The sequence below is a fragment of the Metarhizium robertsii genome (genome assembly GCF_000187425.2).
Source record: "Metarhizium robertsii ARSEF 23 chromosome Unknown MAA_Scf_5, whole genome shotgun sequence".
Lineage (NCBI taxonomy): Eukaryota > Fungi > Ascomycota > Sordariomycetes > Hypocreales > Clavicipitaceae > Metarhizium > Metarhizium robertsii.
In genome coordinates this window covers 1,290,430-1,306,787 of record NW_011942193.1, presented here as the reverse complement: position 1 = coordinate 1,306,787, position 16,358 = coordinate 1,290,430, and the positions used below count along the sequence as shown (strand labels likewise).

At 51.4% G+C, this 16,358-nt stretch overlaps 5 protein-coding genes across 5 annotated transcripts; 2 read left to right on the top strand and 3 right to left on the bottom strand.

Moving 5' to 3' along the window:
• Positions 1 to 2,348: 2,348 nt before the first annotated feature.
• Positions 2,349 to 3,972, top strand: MAA_11215 (uncharacterized protein; the record flags this gene model as incomplete). Its single annotated transcript, XM_011413195.1, has 4 exons — positions 2,349 to 2,393; positions 2,441 to 2,501; positions 2,573 to 3,178; positions 3,317 to 3,972. The coding sequence occupies 4 exons, from the start codon at positions 2,349 to 2,351 to the stop codon at positions 3,970 to 3,972; spliced, it is 1,368 nt and encodes a 455-aa protein (XP_011411497.1).
• Positions 3,973 to 5,032: 1,060 nt separating this feature from the next.
• On the bottom strand, positions 5,033 to 6,066 carry MAA_04262 (Pyruvate/Phosphoenolpyruvate kinase; the record flags this gene model as incomplete). Its single annotated transcript, XM_007822260.2, has 2 exons — positions 5,033 to 5,949; positions 6,012 to 6,066. The coding sequence occupies 2 exons, from the start codon at positions 6,064 to 6,066 to the stop codon at positions 5,033 to 5,035; spliced, it is 972 nt and encodes a 323-aa protein (XP_007820451.2).
• Positions 6,067 to 6,768: 702 nt separating this feature from the next.
• Positions 6,769 to 7,647, top strand: MAA_04263 (uncharacterized protein; the record flags this gene model as incomplete). Its single annotated transcript, XM_007822261.1, has 4 exons — positions 6,769 to 6,877; positions 6,940 to 6,985; positions 7,073 to 7,356; positions 7,490 to 7,647. 4 exons carry the CDS (start codon positions 6,769 to 6,771, stop codon positions 7,645 to 7,647), a joined length of 597 nt encoding a protein of 198 aa, XP_007820452.1.
• Positions 7,648 to 8,536: 889 nt separating this feature from the next.
• Positions 8,537 to 10,142, bottom strand: MAA_04264 (uncharacterized protein; the record flags this gene model as incomplete). Its single annotated transcript, XM_007822262.1, has 2 exons — positions 8,537 to 9,519; positions 9,707 to 10,142. The coding sequence occupies 2 exons, from the start codon at positions 10,140 to 10,142 to the stop codon at positions 8,537 to 8,539; spliced, it is 1,419 nt and encodes a 472-aa protein (XP_007820453.1).
• A 2,268-nt stretch (positions 10,143 to 12,410) lies between these two features.
• MAA_04265 (DUF726 domain protein) lies at positions 12,411 to 16,012 on the bottom strand (the record flags this gene model as incomplete). Its single annotated transcript, XM_007822263.1, has 2 exons — positions 12,411 to 13,739; positions 13,805 to 16,012. 2 exons carry the CDS (start codon positions 16,010 to 16,012, stop codon positions 12,411 to 12,413), a joined length of 3,537 nt encoding a protein of 1,178 aa, XP_007820454.1.
• Between the last annotated feature and the right edge of the window lie 346 nt (positions 16,013 to 16,358).

The window sequence follows — 16,358 nt, the reverse complement described above, 5'->3', positions numbered from 1 at the left end:
ATCCCACTGTCGACGCGTGTCAATTCCCACATGGAGCAAGCCACCACCAAAAAGCTCAATTGACTAACGGAGGAGACGCCCGAATCTCACCGAAGTCAGGGGAGAAATTGCCTGGTCACACGTGGAATGCGCGTCTCGCGCTTCCTGAGCGGTCTTGTCGCGCTGGACTTCACTCGGTAGTACTTTCTTGAGCACATCCGGCCTTAGGACGGCAGCAGACCAGTTGACCTACTATCTGATTGATTGACTCTGTTCATGTCCCCGAGGCAGAAAGCCCACCTTCACGGGCCCACCTACGGAGTACCCCGTGGCCTGGCCTGGCCTGATTTATTGGCATTGTATGTGTGTACATACATATAATAAGGGTTTATCCCAGACGACGCATACACGAGAAGACTCCTCATAAACAGTGCGGCAGTGCGATAATTCACCGCAAGCTATGGCGGAGTTGAGGAGTCTCGCGAGTCACGTCGTCATGGCTCGTTTACTCGTTTACTTACGTTACTCCAGACCGCTCCGCATACCAGCTCGATAGCCCACGGGGCCATGGGCATTGATTGTCCCTGTCGGCCCAATTACCTAGATGGAAAAGCGATCCAAAGGGAGAAACAAAGGAGATTCTGAGCAATTCACCACTCTCCCACCCTCATGGTGTCAAAACACATCACTCCGTGCATGGAGGTGCGACTGTAGGTATCAAATCTATGGTTGGTCATGTGCTCAGCGTCTCATGCGCGATCTAATCGACGGTATTCCAAAAATACTCTGCTACAACAGCCTGAGGCGGCCTGGTTCAGCAACAAAAAGCAAGGGTCTGAGCTCTTGTGTTACACCATCAGTCTACCAGTAATACCGGATTGTGGGCCTTTGATTTGCATTAGTGTGGTCTGGGATGCTGCCCTACCGAGTACATATGTACATGGAGTGAGTGTCTTGGCCAAACTCGAGACAAATCAGGTTTGTTCCAAGCGAGCATAACTTTTGACGTTTTGACTCCAGGTCCCTGACGCCGTGCTCCGACGCCGTCAACAGCGTCATGCCGTTCTCTGGTGCTGTGCAAAAACGTGCAATACACGTCCAGGGATCATGAAGCAAATCCGGGGATGGAGTGTCTTGGCTATACGATCATGTCCAAGGTAGAAAACGCGACAAAATTATGTTGCCGCCTTGTAGCGGCAAATCCGTCCACAATCTCGCCCAATGGCCGCGTTTTGACATGCTTTGTCAAAGGCGGCACTGCGCTGGCATATTGGGTATCGCAACGGCATCAATCGGCCTCCCCTGAGCTTGTGGATGGTGGCCATCACATCGGGGCTGCTTTTTGAAAGCTCGCAGGTATTCACTTCTGAGAGAGCTGACGGAGATTTGTTGAATTGGACATGTCTGCTCGTCTGTTCGTTCCTTCCCTCTGTTGTCGTAAGCTTGAGGAACACGTGTTAGAGTAGGTAAGGAAAGAAGGCGACACCTCCTGATGGGAATCGTAAGCAAGCACAAAAGTCTGCCCAACGGCCAACTGGTAGCACCTTTTTCCCCTTCCCAAGTCGGCAGTTGCCTCAGTATCCGGAACATCAAAGACAAGCTGCAACTCACTGCTAAAAATGTAGAAACCTTGGGCAATGTCCTTCTTCCCCCCTCACTCTCCCTCTGCCGATGCGTAGGTAAGGTTCGAGTTGCTAGTCCAGAGCCACTGCAAACGAGTTGACGGATCGGACTCCAGCATGTTGAATCACCTTTACCTAGATTCAACAGATCGTGTTGATGACAAGGCTCCAAATGACAACAACGATTCCTATCCTCCCAACAGTCAAGAAAGAGTCCGATTTTCGAGCCCGAGACCTACCCTTGTGGAGACATGGTTGGAAAGTGTTCGATCGAAATGTTCAAGCAATAGCCCTCAGAAGGATGATCCCGCAGGCACATCAAGGGATATATCTAGGTCACGACAAACTTCCTATTTCCAATCCGCTGATGAACCTGACAAGATTTTTCAAAAGACTCATACACCAGTGTGCAGCTCGGGACTGTTTATACCCGTCAGCCCTTCCCTGCAGGACAACACGGATTCAGTTAATAGACATATGCTTGGGGGGCCAGAACATGAGTTTTTACGGACAGGGGGAAGCTTTAGATCCGAGGACTCGAGGCATTGCTTCAGTCCTCCCCCCAGACCCAAGAACCATCATTTGTGTGAAAAGTTTCATCGTCAACCACGCCGCAAGACTCGAGAAGACAGATACGACACAAAGCACCCGATGATGGAGGACCAAAATGGTACGGATAGACCAGCCCGTCCCCAAGATAATCACGGAATGTGTCGGAAACGCAGACTACGTTCTGGAAAGGAAATAATGAAGAACTTCACATCTGATGTGGTAAAGAAAGAGAATGTGACCGTAAGTTGGCTTCAAAGAATCCTGCGTTACCTTCTAACCGTAGACAGATAAGACCTCATGTTGTAGAAGGCTTACTGTCCGAGGAGAGACCTTTGAATAACACTACTTGTATGTCCAAGTCCCTGGTTAAGTTTTTTTTTTTAAGGAACATAAAGCCGACTTATTTCGATTTCTTCCAGTGGCAGACCTCGCGTTTCACAATTTTGACTTGAGTCTCTCAAAGACCAAATTGAGTACATTTAGCGCCGCAGATATTGATAGCACTAGTAGAAGATCTAATATACTCCCGGAATCGGATGCATTATCGCCGATGGAGAGAGCAAATCAGCAAAATGCTGATGATTGCTCTAAAGTGAATCCCAAAGACTTCCCTAGTGCACCAGAGCAGTTCCCCGGGATGTCTAACATAGGTGAAGTTCCCAAGGGAAAAAAGGAGGTTCATATGGAATCTGCAACAAGCTTAATCGGAACAGTGCCTCTGACGTTAGACAATCAAATCACTCAAGATTCAGACGATTTCGTTTGGCAGAAGAATCAGCCTAGGCCAATTATACGAGCCACCAATGATCGGCAACACAAGTTCTATCACTCACCGTCAATGAATGCACCAGAACAACTTGAGTTGCGGCACGTCTCTCTGCAACATGTCGCAGACCAGGATAATCATGGGATACTACGGCCTAGTATTTTCGACGATGCATATATCCCGCAATGGCACACTTCGGAAGTTGGCCGCCATACTCTTCGCCAGCCTTACAAGGACGATACCGCACAATATAAGCATGGTATGTCTCCTTGCGACGGCTTCATAGCGGATGAACCAGTCAGCTGTCAATTCCAACTCCCACCACGGGATCCAACCAGTGACGTTACGGTACATCAAAATTCAGGAGTACGGTCCCCAATACTATACCAGCCTCCAGTCACCCGAGGCAGTGTCGACCTAGATCACCGCTCTTCGCGACACCTTGCATACCAGGATAGCCAATGGGGCGGCGGAAACGACTTTGCACCGCTATTTCGGACAATCTCGGTCAGCCCAATGAGCTGGGCGGAGAGTGTTTTCCCAAGCATCGGGCCAACACGCGGGCAGATCTGTTGTAACCCCGACTCCAGAACAAAGACGCAGTTCCTAATGGGGCAAACGCCTGAGTTTCATGGATTTGGGAGCTCTGAGACCGTACTAGACCGGGGAATGTTGTCTCATGATTCTGATGGCGAATGTTCCCGAGATAGAGCCTTTGATACGTTCGGTCTAAAACGACGGCGCGTGCCGAACGAAATGGGGCTTTTGCAAAATGATGAATCAACCTGCTCGTGGAACCCCAACATTGGTCTTCACAATAAGCGCGCCCGACATTTTGACCAGGATTTGCATACTGTTCGAAGCACCGAAGATTTACGCTTCCTGGACAGTATACAAGATAGAAAATTGAACAAACACCCAGCCGTTGAGAGTGGAAGGGACTTTGACATTCTGCAACAAGCCAAATTTGGTCCGTCAAGGCAGACCATCGACGCCCCGGGACTTGTTCCAATACATGAGTCACTGTATGGCTCAACATTTAAGCTGTTCTAATGCACATGTTGCGCAGATTACTCCACATTCTCATATTCTGAAACGCTTTCTCCTGCGAGTATAACATCCTGGAGAATATTATAAGATGACTCGACCTGGCAGGTCGCATCTTCAAACAATTTCAGTTCTAGCGCTGCGCTCCTGAAAATTGCCAGATGGCTCTGGTGTCCATAGCTCTTTTCTACATCTATCGAACCGCGTGCAGCTTGACAGGCGCCTCCTAATTCACGGCAGGACGTGAAACCATCAGCTCAGCCACTGAATGGCTCCATTTGGTGGTTTAATGTAACACAAATACGATAATGCACAGCCTTGCTGCTAGGTGACTCCAATAGCGGCATTCTCACGCTGTCCCCGAGGTTGAGTCTATTTTTGAATAAGTGGCCAGGCCACAGCCTTTCCAGAGTGCTGAGACCATCAGAGGGCCATGATACAAAGTATAGTCGCGATGCCGGACTATAATAGTCTTCACTTGGACGGGCTTTATCTCTTTCAATAGGTGGACACACGACTGTTCTGGTTTCCACATATTTTGCATCAACTCTCGTCAGGCCTCCCAGTAAGGTACCTTTAGCGGATAGCAAATGAAATAAAAAAACGGTTTTCTTCAACAAGATTCTATCTCAAGCGTCTATTTTGTATTGAATTGAGTAGTCTTGCCACTCGTAGTACGGTAGTTGAACAACGTTGAGGTACAATGTAGATTTATTATGTCCAAGCAACTTAATGCGTGCCAATGGTCCCAGAGCTACGGTCGAATCAATAATGCAAACCACCAAGTTAGCTGCCGATCGATACCCATTTGTACGATCTTTATCTTCTGTCTGGGAGGGAAGCTACGCTGTCGACATGGCGCTGGGCTTCTACATATCGCAATGTAATGGTATCATGAGATGCGGTTGCAGGATTTTGCTGTTCTGGCTACCCCTCGATTAAGACGATTCACTGGCCACAGCCACGTTACGCTTCCTCTGCGCTCCGACGTACCGTTGAGAGCAAAAAATACGAATGATCCGTTGCGTTGGATTTCGTCTACTGTACTTGGGTGCGTTGGTTTTATTCATTCGGGTTCCTGGCTATTCCACTTGCTCCTCAGACCAGCAACGTCGAATCCGCACTGCTTGGCTTTGGCAACGACGGCTCGAGCCTTTCCAACGACCGGAGCATCAATCATCTTGCCATCCAAAGTCCAGGCTCCTCTCCCCTGCGCTGCGGCCTTCTCGTCGGCGATGACCACCCGCATCGCCCAGTGTACCTCATCCGGGCTCGGGGCAAACAGCCTCTGCACAGTTTCCAACTGGTCGGGGTGTATGCACTGCTTGCCGTTGAACCCCATCGACTTGCCGCCCGCGCATTCCTCCGCAAGTCTCCCGATGCCCTCCTCGCCGCGGTACGACGTACACACCAGGTCGATGGCGCTGGGCAAGGCAGCGGCCCTGGCGGCAGTGACGATTGCGGAACGCGCATACAGAAACTCCGTCAGAGACGGCGTCCTCGTAATGGACAGGTCGAGGGCGAAATCCTCGGCCGCGAATATCAGGCCGCTCAGGTAGGGGGAGGCGCGGCAGATGCTGGCGAGGTCCATGACGGCGCGGGCCGACTCGATCAGGGCGATAATCTTGATGGGATTGCTCGAGTCGACGGCGTGTCTCTCCGGGGCGACATGGCGCAGGACGTCGGAGACAAACGTCAGGTCGGCGGCCGACTCAACTTTAGGCACGACAATGGCATCGACGAGCGGCGCGGCAGAGAGGGCCGTCAGGTCGTCGAGGGCGAAGGCGGTGGAGACGGCGTTGACGCGGACTGCGAGCTCGGAGATGGACCGAGGGCGGGATTTCAGTGATGAAATGTGCGCCTTGAGCTGTTGGCGGGCCTGTGGTTTGAGAGACGGTGTGACCGAGTCCTCTAGGTCGTAGGTTACGTTGTCCGAGATGAGGCCCAGGGACTTGGTGAGCATCTTTTGCGATGACGCGGGGACTATGAGAATTTAGTTCCAGGCGACGGCGACGATGAGTCTGGTAGATGGTAGGCGGGCTGACCGTAAAGAAGAGACCGGCGGAGGATGGCCGTGGACCTCGCTGCCGCGGCGGCCATGATGATGAGACGGTTGAGTCTTAATAGCCGGCGGTTACTTGATGTAAGTGAGCAGGCGTTGATGCAACAGTAGATAGCATGGGAACTAAAGCTCTATCTTGCATTTCAGTATGGCGTAAATTATTTCTAGGGCCCGGTTTCACATTTCGCGGGGGTAGCCAGCACAGTCGGAAGTGTATGTGAGAAAACGGTGTTGTTGCCGTCATCCAGAGCCCAGATCATCAAGATGTTTTGCTTGCCGATCAATTGAAGAAGGTACAGTACCGGGTACTCGGTACATGAAGCTTGTACCTTTTTGGGTCTGCGGGCCGGATCAACTCATCTCCTGGGGTGGACAGCCCAGAGCCCCTGGCACCCGTCGTCCAAAGCTGGCGTGGGTCCAGCCTGTAAGATTGGGACGTCTAACGTGTGCCTGGCTGGCTCACAAGGCAAATGCCACATGTCGCCTGTCAACACCACGACTTCGTACGCAAGCTCCAGGCATGCGGTCGTAACCAACACGACTACTCACCACCACCAAGCCGTACACACCGTATACCAGGCCTCCTCTCTCATCGCCACATTGCCACCTCCACCGAAGCCATCGGCTCGCATCGTACGCTCCCGTGAGCAGCCAACACCTCTTGCGCATCCCAAGCGCAACCTCTCCCCCTCTACACTCTACACCTACCATCATCCGCTATCGATTGTAATACCGGCACCATGGATGTGGAGCGGCAGCAGCAGCAGCAGCAGCCGTTACCAGGAACGCTCAGCTGGCGGTTGAGTTCGCACCCCATAACACTGCTAACCTTCCTAGCCTTTCGAATATGTACGTCGGGTCCTCGGTTCGCTCCATGACGACAGATTATCATGCAGGCTAACGAATTGCAGCGAGCGTGCTGGTATACTTCTTTGGTCTCTGGGTCACGGCCAGCATGTACGTCCTAAAATCAACCCCTCCTCCCCCCCGCAGCTTCTTGTCTGCGACAGGGACATGGACAGGCTGACGCTTCAAACTCGTCAGGATCATGATCTTCATCATCACCATCCTCCTCCTCGCCGCAGACTTCTACTACCTCAAGAACATCGCCGGCCGGCGCCTCGTCGGCCTCCGGTGGTGGAACGAAGTCGACCCCCAGACCGGCGAGTCCAAATGGGTCTTTGAGTCGAGCGAGCCCGGCACAAAGGTTGTCAACGCCACGGACAGCAGGTTCTTCTGGCTGTCGCTGTACGTGCAGCCCCTGCTGTGGATTCTGCTGGCCGTCTTGGCCATTGTGAGGTTGCAGTTTTTGTGGCTGCCCCTTGTTAGTAAGTGCTGTCCCGTTATTCTTCGCCCGCTTCTTTCTTTTCTAGTTTTTTTTTTTTTTTTTTTTCCACCTCTTTGGTCGACACATGGAGGGAGACGAGGGAGAATAGTATCATGGCTGACACATAATTATAGTCATCGCCCTTGTTTTGACAATTATGAACACTCTTGCCTTTTCGAGATGCGACAAGTTCAGCCAGGCTTCTAATTTGGCCGGCAGCGCGTTGGGCACCACGAATTTGGCCGGCAGCATTGCGACAAATCTGGCCGGACGGTGGTTTTCGCGTAACTAAGGTGCGTAGGAAGAGGCGAGTACAGAGTGTGCGTGGTAAATTCGATGTGAGGCGGACTTAGAGGGAAGAAGGGGGCGGCTTGTTGCATTGCCTAGATGTGACTAGTTTGAGAGCCGGTGTGTCCAACTGGCTGGATGAGGTGTATTATAGGAATGGATGAAATTGCAGCGCCGCTTCTTGGTGCGTGGTGTTCTTTGTAGTGGCTGGAATGCAGGACTTGTTCATGCTACGCATTACGGTTATACGGTAATCTCAATATAACGTTTAAGAAAGGCCCGAGAAGGAACCGGATCAGAAGGGTGGAATCCCCATCATGGATCGTTCACATCTCTTCCAATGCCACCGCACCCACTGCCACGATACACAGCGTCGTGGATTCCTTGGATCCGCTCACATTGCAAGGCCAAAGCCTCTGCCAAGCCCGAGTATCCCCCCTCGATTCTTCTGGAGCGCATAGTGGCATGGCAAAAGGCCCAAAACACCATTTCCGTATGCATTTCCCGCCCAGTCCAACGCATCACTTCCCCAGACAACACTTATAAAGGGTAAAAGCCCACCAGTAAGTTGCACTACATATGTATCCCTAACGAGTGGTATCATTTGCAATGACTACGCTCAGGCCGAAAATTTCCTCAAACACATTTCATTTCGTTTCGTTTTAATTCATATCGCACACCCAACCTCAACTCCCGACGAATCCACCTTGCATGGCTTACAAAATGAAAAGGTGCCTATTGAAGGCAACCATAACATCTCATCCCGTGATGTCCATGTAGTGGAAAGTGGTATTTCTCCGCTATGTATGGCTTTCATTGTAATTTGCAAAGAAACAAAACAGTACCGAATCAAGTCGAACTCGAGCATTTTATAGATACCGCCGAAGGTAGTTCTAGGACCCACGGGCAATCTCTTCATCAAGATGATCTTCTTCGGCAAGGAGGCGGCGGACATCGTTGTCTGTGTGATGTGGTTCCACGAGGTGACGAATTCGGGAGGGTATGGGTAGCGTGATGTGAGGATATGTCGGGTCCTCTCTGCCCGAGTCTGTATCCGCGCCGTGTTGGTGTTCCCGCACGCCGCGGATGGCAGCGATTGCGGTAGGGTCAGGACTATGGCCTGGATAGTTTAAAGGGCCGTTGGATATACCTGTATCGTGAAGGTTGGTGAAACTGCCGGTGTAGTCATGTGATGGCTGGTCTTGCCCACCATACGCAATGCCCACCGGGCTGGTGTTGGTGTTGTGTGTGGTATAATCCTGAGGTCCGCTATCTTCGGAAAGCCCAGACCGATGAGAGTCCACGACTTGTGTTGCAGATAGAGCCTTGTTCTCCATGAATGGAGCTGTCTTGTACTGGGGATCAAATGAAGGCTCGTTACGGTTACGGCGCCGGCGGAGGAAGAACCATGTGAGGCCGGCAACGAGAACCACGGCTATGGCACTACCGATGACTATGCCCGCAATAGCTCCGGTCGGTAGCCCCTTGCTATTTGTATCCTCGGTAGGTTTTGCTCCGCCGTTTTTGTCTGGAGCGTCGGTGGAAGTGGGTAAGCTACTGATGTGCGTCATGCTCGTAGCCACGCCTCCGTTTGTTCCCGCCGTCTCCTCATACCCGGTCACATTATCATGCCGAATAGGCTCCGATTCGAGCCCAGCTGGGTTTTTAATAAAGAAAACGCCAGTGTTTGATATCTTGCTCTCCCGGGTGCTGCGTTTAGTCCACGATATCTGGAGCCTCATGAAATCGGTGTCAGAAGCTAGGCGTTTGCCCGCTGGCAATGCGGCGCCTTCCGGTCTTTGGCCTGTGTCTTTGCCATTTTGTAATGAATCTAACCAACGCCTATAATTAATGGTGACTCCCTTCTGGCCATTAGCTGTAGGTGTCCTGTCAGCGCATGTTTTAAGTTGCCCATTCTTCGTGTTGGCAGGGGAAGGGGGAGGGGGAGGGAGAGAAGCGCTGTGCAAATATGGCTCGTGGTCATGAGACGCGCAGAGAGATAATGTAGATGTAACAACAGACAAATCGGTTGAATTTTGGCTTGGCAGAGGTGCAAAACTTACAGTCGTCGGATAAGAAATTGCGTTCGCGGTTCACTGCAGACATTTTGGGGTTGATTATGATGTTGTCGACGATAACTTGGTCAGCTTCACTTGAGATCATGGTAGGTCTAGCAACCCATGCGATCCAGTTGATGTCGACATTGTTGCCGCTGTTGTTGTTCATGGTCCATGAGAAGGAGAAGCTCTCGGCATTGCCATCAAGAGAGGTCAAAGTGCGCAACGAGACAGGCCGCTGCAAGAGGAGGTCTGTGAACGAAATCTCCGGGTCGGTGCCGCGGGCTCCTCCAGCCTCTAAACTCGTTGACGGGCTTTGACTTGCCGATGTTTGGGTTGTGACAGGCGTAGCAGTGTTGAAGGGAGCCTCCGTATCCTTCCTGGGGTCACTTTCTTTGCTGCCTCCGTCTTGAGATCCTCCACTGTGTGCAAGAATGTCCATGTTCCCGACTCTTCGAACCCAGCCGATGAAAGTCGCTTTCGTCACTCGAAACTCAAAACTTTTGATTTGCCCTCCGTGCGTTACAGGCCAGTCCCAAGGTTCAGACAGGTTCGGCGCTTATGTGGCCAGTGGTGAAGGTTGATGTTGGAGGGCTAATCGTACATACATACATATATATGTATGTATAAAGTGTCTCGTCGTCTTTTTTCCTTGAGCAACACTTGTCCAAATGATGTTCGCCACAACAGAGCAAAGTACCAAGAAGAACCAAAATCCACAGCAATGCTCGGTTGAGGAAGCGCACCCTGCACCTTGTGAAGTGTAGGAATTGAAGGAAAAGAAAGAACAGACTGAAAAGCACGCGGCCCAAGGGGTGGGCGGCTTGTAAAGGCGTAAGACCAGACGGGACAATCGACACCCTGGTTCACTGGGCGTTCCATTGGGCTGGTTTCTAAGAGACAAACACGAAGCTTTCCACCGAGTAGAAAGGCATGATGGGCCACATGCTGTGCTGCGTTGTGAGTACTCGGCAAGAGAGGCTTGCGTCCGTCCACAAAGAGGGTTACCAAATTCAGATCAGAGAGCATGCCTCCCTGGGGTCCGAGTGAGGAGGCTAGTTGGTTGGCCAGACCGAGAAACGACTCAGATGTATTGATGCACAATTCCAGTTCTGGCCAACGCCAACCAGGCGCCAGGGTAGAAATCCCGTCGAGCTGAAGGAACTAGTGCCTCAGCAGGCGAATACAAGTATTCCAGTCACGATGGTACTCCGTGACAGTACTACTCCGTACGTGCAGCCAACATTCGCAAATCTAGGGTCTTTGTGTCTCAAAATCAGTGGTTGGATTCTCAAGAACCATCAATGCGACGAGGAGATGCTCCTCACCTGCAAAGCACAACATCAACCACCCGGCGACTCTGCGTAGTACTCCGTACTCGTGTAATCCACCGGCCAACATTGTCTCCATCCATCCACTTTCGGTGCTCTAAAAAAAGATGACAGCTGGAGTTGGATGGCATGGCCAGGCTGTGCTTCGCCTGTCCCATCTCTTTGGATGCGGACTGGCTCGTGGAGACTCCTCTGTCATACAATTTTCCTAGGTAAGCGAGTCTCCGCGAGCCATTCCGCATCTAAAGAGATGAGACTGGTGATGGCCTCCCGCCATCACCTCCACACACCACATGCAGCATGTCTCCACTGTCGCTGACAGGGATGAGTCCACTGTCCAGCCACCCACCCCAGGAAAGTACAAGACGGCGTTTGTGTCCAGCCGGTGGCCTTTGCCTTTTGCGCGAGGCTGGTTCATAAACACGAAGGGGACAACAACAAAACAACAGAGACGGCCAGTCTTCTGCGGAAACAAATTAACCAAAGGCGACGTGTAGAGTAGAAAAACGCACCGGCACTGCTTGGGAAAGCTTGAAGTGGTCTGGACTCTGGAGACTGGGGCTCTTGCTCGTCCATCGGATCGCTCCTTCATCCCCCCATACTCCTTACTCCACCCTGGACTCCGGATGCAAATGCAGACTGTTGATTCATTCAAACAATCATGGCCTTTGCGTCCCCAACCCGCCGTTCAATCCTATTCCGTAATCACGTGGTCAACCAATTGGTGATGCAGAGCACATGGCAGCGAGGACCATCCATCCCCTTGCGCCGGTCAGCTGACCTTGTTCCTTCAAGAATAATCTCCAGCCACCAAAATCTCACTTACATACCGAAGTACCTATATAGTACATATTGCGATAATGCCCAAGCACATGTACAGGATATGTCCACGTCATATCGGTAAAAGTCTTGAGATTCAAACATTACGTTGCCAGCCTTTATATATTCGTCTCTTCAAATAATACAGTGAAAGAAGAAAAGATGTTAGGAACTACGCCTTCTTCCATCATCAACTCCTTCATCCCATTCTCGTCTCATCCGACTCATGCTTCCAAGGAATTAAAACGGTGTCCTACTCCTTCTCCTATCTGTTCCTTCCATCCAATCAGTGTATCCGCCACCAGAGTAATTATGTAACCTCGCCGTGTACAAATGCCGTTTCATCCATGCGGCCTGAGACCCGTAACAAGAAAGCTCACAATGAAAGAAGCAAATAATTCGAATATAAACGCGAACCGACTGTGGACGGTTACATCTATCCATGCCAACGCCAGGGCGATCAAGCAATCAGTTGTCGCTGGGTCAATAGATCGCCGGAAACACGAAAAAGAAAACTCCTCGCAAGGTTTTGGGTCCCTTCTCTGGCCGTTGTCCTTGTATTATGCAAAAGTCATTGAAATCTCCTTTTCTTTGCCAAAGTCTTCATCCTCTGGATCTGCCCATGGATCTGAAATCGTCATATTCGGCAATGTTTGTGAACTCTTCATTTCCGGACGCGTGAGGCTGCTCTCGCCGTTGGTTGATGGAGCAGCCTGCGTATGTGTGTGTGCCGAGTCGTCAAATGACGTATCAAACGTCATTTGGACTTCTTCCTCGTGCATATTCGTGTGATATGGGGATAGGTCCCGCGATCCATTAGGGCTTCCAAAGCCCATCCTCCCAACAGTGAGAACGTCAGCGCTCCTTGTCTCCCGCAGGGAGCTTCGACCATCTGCTATTGGGGACGAAAGCGACGGTGTAGTAGGACAAATGTCAAGTTTCATAGGCGGCAGAGTCGACTCAATCTCCTTGACTTGAAGAGCCGTCTCCACGTCGGCGTCACCATAGGATTCCTTTGCCAACTCAGCGCGAATAGCATCAACATCAAAGAGGACACCGTGATTGTTGCCAATCTTGTCTTCTACTTTCCCGCCATTACCGTCTTCCTTGCCCCCCTTGGCAGCTGACTCTTCATACACTTCCCACTCCTGGCGATCGGCCTTCTTGCGTCGTCCAAAGAGACTAAATCGGCCACTCTTCTTGGCCTTCCCTTCCCTTTCTAGCTCCTTCCGAGCTTCTTCGATTTCGTTGATAAGTTCTCGTTGTCGCTCCTCATGATTGTCAGGATCAGGGTCCTCTATTTCAGTGAACTCTTCGCTCTCTACTACCCAACCACATTTTATCAAGAGGGTAGGCATCGCTGTTCGATATTGCATGTGGCCCGGCACCTCTTCTGTAACATCTATGTTCTCCACCCAAGGCGCCTCAACGGGAGCCAGTCCGGCGATTCTACGAATGCCGCCGTTGGTTAGTCGGAAAAGGTATCCAAGAATCCAGTCGTTACGATTATAGCCGTTTACAAAACGTCCTGATACAACAGTCCTTGCGCGGACAAATTCTTCTTTCTTGACAACGATGGGTGAGCCAAAGAGGTAGATGTTTTGTACCAGCCCGTACGCGCCGCGTTTGGCGAGCTCCTGCAGGCAGGAGAAGATGACTCTAGCGCCTAGAGAATATCCAACAAGAGTAATTGGCCGCGTCCCCAGACTCCGGTCCATGAGTGAGTCGGCCAGAATCAGGCCCGCGGCCGTGGCTCTATCAAGAGAGACAGCCCACGGGTTGTCGATTAGATATGACAACTTTGTCAAAACAATAGGGAGCTGCAAGGCGGCCATCAAACTCATAAGAATGGTGCTACCCAGAATCTGCTGCAAACCTTGGGTGAGGGCCTGCGGAGTATTAATTAGCACGTTTGTCCCGTCTATGGACAAGTATGAGCAATTTGTATGCATACCTCTGTAGCTAAAATATTGATCGTGTCACCCATGCTTCGCAGCATTTCCGGCTCCCACAGCACGGAATAGATGTCTCCCATGACAGAATCCACAGTACTGAAGGGCAAGCGAACGTCGTCCACTTTTCCTGTCAGCCAACCAGATACCGTCACAATGAGATTGACTCGCTTGTTGTTGTGCAGCGGTCGGTACTCGAACGTCTTTACCGCGCCTGTTCGTCGATTGGCAGCTCGGCCGCCAATTACACTGCCTGAAGCAGCAGCGGATGAAGTAATAATGGCTGCTCCACCTGCTCCGGCCAGAAAACTACTCGTGCCGGTGACGCCAATGGTAGTGAAACCAGCAGCAAGGCCAGCTCCAATGACAGGTGCAAGCAACCCGGCTGACAATCCAATAACCAACCCACCTCCAACGGTTGCGAGGCCCATCATCATGTATCTTCTCTTTTGTGCTTGTTTCCTCCGAGATTCCATGTGTTCCTCTTCGTTCCAGTTCTCCTTTTCAGCAGCTTGTTGCATTTCCAAGGCATCGGTGACACGCTTCTCAAATTTGCATATATCGATCCAGGAAATTTCCAGACTGTCAGCTACACGCTCCAGAAGCACCCGAGAGCGGGCGTCGTATATTGAATCAGCAATCAAGATGAGAAACAAATCGCAGAGAACGGTCCAACGTAGGTCAATATCGATTTTTTCGGTTGTGGGAAGTTGAGAGGGTGTCTGCGCGTCCGGGACTTCGCTATGGTCGATGCTTTCGTACGGCGGCGGCATCTCAGCTGGCTTCTCATCGTTGGGAGTCGGGGGCCCAGGGGACACGGAAGTTGATCCGGTGCTCTTGTCGACTGATGTCTGGTCTTCGGCCATGGGGTTGTGGACTCTGGAGTTGGCATGCAGTGCTGGCGTCAAGTCCTTGGGCATGACACCATGCTCGGCAAGTTGCTCAATCATGACCTGTTCTGCTTCGCTGATATCCATGTGAGAGTAGAGGCGAATCATCATCTTTTGACCCCACATCTTTTCGGATTCGGCACTCATATTGACCAACTTTTTTATTTTCTTGGTGACCTCCAAATCTTCAGCCTCCTTAACCATCTTGGCAATCTCCAGGCGCACCACCCCAACGTAAGCTATTCTCTGGCCCTCGGTCAACAGGTCTTTCGTAGCTTGCATTTGAGCGACAGCATCACGGCCCTCGTCATCCGCAAGACCCGTGCCTTTCTTTGATTCCTGGAACAGATATTGCGTATTGTCGTCCAAGCTAGTAGCAGACTCGGCATCCTCATCCATTATAACACGAGTGTATCCCTTTCCAGCGCCTCCAAGGCCACTATAGCCATATTTCTCGTCCTCCTCCTCATTGTGTTCTCGCGCAATCAAACGATTGTCGTCGTCATAAATATCGTACGGAGCGAACGCTGGCATAGTTTGCCAACCACCATCGTCCTCTTCCTTTTCATCTTGATGCTGCGTGGAAAGTTGCTGATGTGAGAACTCTGAGAGGACTGGTTGAGGGCCGCTACCAATGCTAACAGCACTGACGTCTCGGGTATGCGAAATCTTGGGATTCTCATTAGTTTGCTCCGAGCTAGCAGCAGTTCCTTCGGCCTGTTTCTCATCTGGTACGGGAGGCTTTGTGCCATTGGCAACGGGGTCGGCCTTTTCGGATTCTGGTTTTGGGGTTTGCGCACCGCGTGCAGCGGTTTCGTCTGGGCTCACAGTAGGGGTGGACATTGAAGCATGATCCTTCTCTTTGACTTCTTTTTCTGGTTCCGCAGTTTGGGTTTGTGCTCCCGACGTCAAAACTGCAGGCTCGCGAGTAGACGCAACAGATGAAGTTGCAGGCATCGCACTCCGAGCGTCCACGAAGGGAGCATCGTCGCTCTCACTACCACTCTCCGCTGCCCGGTTGCTATCCTTGGAGCCTGCAGATGAGGTTGATGACTTTTGGTCCTTCAGTTCCGGCGTAGGAGTGGACGAGTCTGCATCCTTTGTCTGATTATTCACTTCGTCTGCTGTTTCCGAGGTCGTCATCACATTGTCGACCCCCACGTCAGGCTTCGGCAGTGTCGCGTCGTTAGCCGGGGCTATATAGCGTCGAATCGGCAGGCCAAAATCGTCGGTTTCATGTTGGGCCGGCGTAGGAACAGGAGCTTGTGACGCCTTTGGGTTGGTAGCGTCGTCAGGCTCAACGTCCTTGTTGCTGACCATTGTTGCGTTGTCCGACAAACAGAAACAGAACAAAGAGACCGAATCTCGTTTGTCTTTCTACTCCGTACCACGTCCACATCCAAGACTCGAAGGTTCCGTAGGGGACGGATGGGACGTGATAAAGATAAGGTGTGACGTCTTTTGTAGGAGCCCCGTTTTGGAAGAAGGCGGTGGCGGAGTTGGCTGAAATCAGACGTTTGGCGGCATATAAATTTGAAAGGTGGGTTCTAAAGTTGGCAGCGAGGAAAACGGAACACTGGACATGGAGCTCCCTCCACGCACTCACTGGCAGGGCCAAAAATAAGGGACAGACTTGGTATGTGCTCCGTACAGTAATACTCCGTAC